This window comes from Silurus aristotelis, assembly GCF_946808225.1.
Source record: "Silurus aristotelis genome assembly, chromosome: 3".
Lineage (NCBI taxonomy): Eukaryota > Metazoa > Chordata > Actinopteri > Siluriformes > Siluridae > Silurus > Silurus aristotelis.
In genome coordinates this window covers 1,554,746-1,559,745 of record NC_139576.1, presented here as the reverse complement: position 1 = coordinate 1,559,745, position 5,000 = coordinate 1,554,746, and the positions used below count along the sequence as shown (strand labels likewise).

The 5,000-nt window shown below is 45.1% G+C and overlaps 1 protein-coding gene across 4 annotated transcripts in view; it reads right to left on the bottom strand.

Moving 5' to 3' along the window:
- The window catches only part of LOC310723282 (rac GTPase-activating protein 1), a 57,838-nt gene that overhangs the window by 51,489 nt on the left and 1,349 nt on the right, over window positions 1–5,000 (bottom strand). For 3 of the 4 annotated variants that reach the window (XM_083536074.1, XM_083536072.1, XM_083536071.1), the window contains 7 exons: window positions 3,001–3,073; window positions 2,874–2,927; window positions 2,685–2,783; window positions 2,468–2,603; window positions 2,051–2,262; window positions 769–930; window positions 395–490 (listed from right to left, as the gene is read on the bottom strand). In XM_083536074.1, the coding sequence (XP_083392200.1) occupies window positions 395–490; window positions 769–930; window positions 2,051–2,262; window positions 2,468–2,603; window positions 2,685–2,783; window positions 2,874–2,927; window positions 3,001–3,073 (832 nt within the window). The remainder of the gene's footprint in view (window positions 1–394; window positions 491–768; window positions 931–2,050; window positions 2,263–2,467; window positions 2,604–2,684; window positions 2,784–2,873; window positions 2,928–3,000; window positions 3,074–5,000) is intronic. The other variant, XM_083536073.1, reaches the window with a different exon arrangement.

Here is a 5,000-nt window from a genome sequence, read left to right as displayed (position 1 = left end):
CTCCTCCAGGTACACGGTACAGGCCCTTCTACACACACACACACACACACACACAACACTCACTCTCCTCCAGGTACACGGTACAGTCCCTTCTACACACACACACACACACACACACACACACACACACACACACACACACACACACACACACACTCCTCGCTTTATTCTACATGTAAACGTGTCTAGTGAGGAATAGAAGAGGTAAGAAAAAAAGAAAAGGAGATGAGACCTAATAATGAGAACAGGAAAAAAGTAAAGAAGAAAAGAAAAGAAAAGAAAATAAAGAAAAAAGAAAAGAAAAGGGAAGGAGGGCAAGGAAAGGGAAACAGTAGAAGTAAAGCGAAGGAGAAGGAGAATCCTCAGTGCTCTGATCGATAAAGCAGATGTTTACCTCCTCAAGGCCACGGCGCTCGATTTCTTTAACACACTGAATGATCAGCGCTGGAACCCGTGGTGGAGTCGAGGGACAAAAACCCTCCAATGTGTCCTACAGAGGAAAATCACACATACATGAGGAACCTAGAAGAATGCTGGGATCATCTAAACAAGAGAGATAGAATGAGATTGTCCAGTCATCTATTTATCAATCTTCTGTCCATCTGGCTATCTATCATACTTTCATTTATTTATACACCTTCTATCCTATATATATATATATATATCTGTTTATTTATCTCCACTGTCCATCCACCTTCCATCCATCCATCCACCTTCCATCCATCCATTCATCGATTAATTTTTTGTGTTTGTAATATTGTGTGTTACCTGATTAGACTGAACCGTTCCCTGAGTGTGAGGAGAACATTTGTCCACACACATGTGTTTACACTCAGGATGAGCGATCACACGGCAGTCCCTGCACTTCACTGCGACTTTCCCAAAACGGATTCTCTTCTTACAGGGAGTGCAGGTCTCAGGACGGATCACCTGCATAAGGAACAGAGAGGGTCAGAGACGGGGCAGGGAGGAACTAAGGAGGAGAAGAAAGAAGGGAACAGGGAGGAATAAAGAAAGGCAGAAAGAAGGGAGAGGGAGGAATAAATAAGGATCAGGAAAGAATTAAAATAGGAGCGAGAAGGAACAATAAGTAGTAGATAGATAGCAGAGACAATGGATGGGGAAAAGTAAAAAAGGAACAAAGAAAAGGGGTCTGGAGGAATAGACAGGGGGCAGGGATTGGGCAGAGAGGAATAGACAGGGGGCAGGGATTGGGCAGAGAGGAATAGACAGGGGGCAGGGATTGGGTAGAGAGGTATAGACAGGGGGCAGGGATTGGGCAGAGAGTAATAGACAGGGGGCAGGGATTGGGCAGAGAGGAATAGACAGGGGGCAGGGATTGGGCAGAGAGGAATAGACAGGGGGCAGGGATTGGGTAGAGAGGTATAGACAGGGGGCAGGGATTTGGTAGAGAGGTATAGACAGGGGGCAGGGATTGGGCAGAGAGTAATAGACAGGGGGCAGGGATTGGGCAGAGAGGAATAGACAGGGGGCAGGGATTGGGCAGAGAGGAATAGACAGGGGGCAGGGATTGGGCAGAGAGGAATAGACAGGGGGCAGGGATTGGGCAGAGAGGAATAGACAGGGGGCAGGGATTGGGCAGAGAGGAATAGACAGGGGGCAGGGATTGGGCAGAGAGGAATAGACAGGGGGCAGGGATTGGGCAGAGAGGAATAGACAGGGGGCAGAGAGGAATAGACAGGGGGCAGGGATTGGGCAGAGAGGAATAGACAGGGGGCAGGGATTGGGCAGAGAGGAATAGACAGGGGGCAGGGATTGGGCAGAGAGGAATAGACAGGGGGCAGGGATTGGGCAGAGAGGAATAGACAGGGGGCAGGGATTGGGCAGAGAGGAATAGACAGGGGGCAGGGATTGGGCAGAGAGGAATAGACAGGGGGCAGGGATTGGGCAGAGAGGAATAGACAGGGGGCATGGATTGGGTAGAGAGGAATAGACAGGGGGCAGGGATTGGGCAGAGAGGAATAGACAGGGGGCAGGGATTGGGCAAAGAGGAATAGACAGGGGGCAGAGATTTGCTGGACAATCCTACAGTTTTGGGCAGGAAGACGTGCTGGACAATATTTTGCTGAACATTAGCGGTCTGGAAGATAGCGCTTTGCATGTTAGCATTCTGGTTGCTAGCGCTCTGGATGTTAGCATCCACAACGGAATTGAAAGAAGGAGGAACTGTGGGTTCTGCGCTTGTTTCCTCCATCATGTCAACCTCAGTGATTTCAGAGTGAACCCACACTGATGTCTGCTCTGTAACACACACAAGCACACTGTTATTTAATTGTATAAAGTTGATATTGGATTCTTTCTGAAGACACAAGACCACTATGTTTTAGACATAAGACCACTATGTGAGGGCATTTGCTGAGGTTCTTCCTCTCTCCGTCCTTTTATACGATGCCTCTGGTTATTCAAAATGATGATCATCATTGGTGGTGACGAAATCGTGTCTCACCGCTCACAGAAGGAAGGAGATCAGCTCGGGTTCTGATTGGCTCTGGAGTTTCCTGAGTGATATCAATCACCATGTGGATCTGACCACCACTGTCAGGGGTACTGACTGACGCTGTAACCACCGTCGCCTCCATTTCCTATTCACACACAGCATGTCTCTCCATTCATTTAGAATTCTCTCGTGAATCAAACTCAAAAAGTGAACCAAACCCATGAACCTTCTCCGAAGGTCTCACACTGAGCAGATCTCCAGAACGTCCACTGATTCGCCCACGTTTGTGTATCGGAAGTCCAACCATCGGCCCCATCGAGGAACGCTGAAAGCATTTAAACAAAAAAAAAGTAAAGCATTTTTCTCCAAATATCATTATGTGTAAACAGACTGAAAAAAAGAAAAAGATGCTCACTCTTTTCTCCCGTGGTCTCGACTTCAGGGGCTTCACAGCCACACTGTCCAAATCCTGCAAACCAAAAACTTACATGTTGACACTTTTAAGGCACATCCTTAAAATGTTTCTAGTTACTGGAACCTACCAGGTCATCATCAGTCCTGTCGTAGCTGATGTCAGAATGCGACAGGAAGGACGACTCATCGATAACTGATAACCTGTCAAAAAACAGATGCATGAAAAACCTGGAAACTTCCGGAAGTATTAAATCGATTAAATATAGGTATTTTAAAAAGTATCTAGACTAGTTTTGCAACACGCCAACAGATGGAAGCACAGGGCTGCACACACAGTCACAGGGAGCACCGGCCTTCATAAGTCACTGTGCCAAAAGACATGATCGCTGGAAACAATACAATCTCAACTCTGCTCCCACCCTACTCCCAGACTTCACCCTCTTCCTGAAGATGAAGATCTGGCTTGCTGTTTTTGATACGATTGCAGAGAGCCGCAATTAAATAAAACTTTGGAGTTCTAATCGGTATTTCAAATCCTAGCACCACCAAGGTGCCGGTAATGGGCCCTTAAACAAGGCCCTTGACCCTCAACTTCTCAGTTAGCATTAATATAAATGACTAATACCTCAGCATTACCTATTTTCAGAACCATTTTGCCAAACTGACCTCAAATATTCAAAAACCCTGATGTTTAAAGGTTCAAAGCATTTCAATTAATGGGAAAAAAAGTGTTACTATTTCACACCTCTGGATATAAATAATTTATGGCAGGACTCAGTAACAGAAAAGCCCTGGGATTCTACCCTCTTAGAATCTGAAAAAGGCTCATGGCAGAAGATACTTCCTGCAATGCTGCACCTCAAAATAATTACCATGAGAAAACAATGAGTCTAGACAAGAACCAGACATCCAGCAGGTCTGTACGTCATGGTGATGGCATACACCATACAGGAGTCCAGAAGCTGCTTAGAGGTTACCTGGTCTTGCCCCTGCAGTAAAATTAGATGGTCCAAGTAACACCATTAAGCACATTCTGAACAGAGCCAGGAACATACTATGGCTAATTCATGAATTAATAGAAAAGTGAAACTCCCAATCTTCTGAAACGTTTATTAGAGATCCAAAGCTGCTGAAAAGGTAGCCTTGGCTGAATGTTTCCAAGCTCTTGGAATGGACAAAGTTCCTGAAGATCAGAAAATGTTCCTGCAAAGGGAATGCTGAGGAGTGGATGGTTTGTATAACAGCAAGATCTTGCAAAATAATGATCTACAGAGGGACAACCCATTTAGTATGTGAAGGTGCTTTTGTAGATCAGGATTTAATTGTGTGAAAGCAGGAACCACACCTGATTGGTTGATCTTGGCCTTAAACTGACTAAATCAGATGTAACTCCTGCTTGGAGATCTACAAGATCACCCTGAATAAAGATGGCTATGACTGATATAACCAAAGTTTAACCAGAAGGTCTAACATATCCGGCCACCACAGAGCATGTATCTCTATAAAGTCTTAACACACTCAAGTTCGTAAAGTTACTAAAGAATGGGACTATAGAACCAGAGTGATGCTTCTGCATGGGTTTCCTTAGAGATTTTAATGTATGGACTTTTACCATTTACAAAAACATAAAAGGAGAACTTCATTTGATGTTTCTTCTTTCAGCTCTACTCAAAAGAACAGTTCACTCTGACTGATACAGTTGGCTTTTATTTGGTCCTACTGACCTGAAAAGAGATAAAAGTGTTCAAGTGCTCCTCACATACTGCATGACTGGAATGATGTAATAAGAAGGGCTGGGAAATAAGATGCAAGGAGAATGCTGCACTGTCTCAAAGTTCTCCTGGATAATGGATTCCAGCAGTGGTATATCTGCAACTAAGTAGGGCACATGCTTCTCAATCCTTCTTGAGACATGGTCTTTGATTTTTACTGAAACTTGACCGTGGCAAGTCCTGGCCTTGGATTGACAACGTGGTCTTGATGAAAGGATGGTGGTGATGGTGGACATTCAGAACCAGGATAAAGGAACACTAGAGAGAACCCTGAACAGTTTCTGCACATCTTGCTGTGGTTATTTGATCTCATGGGACCTGAGTGTAACCAGAGGGGCTTGAGCCAGTTTCAGCTA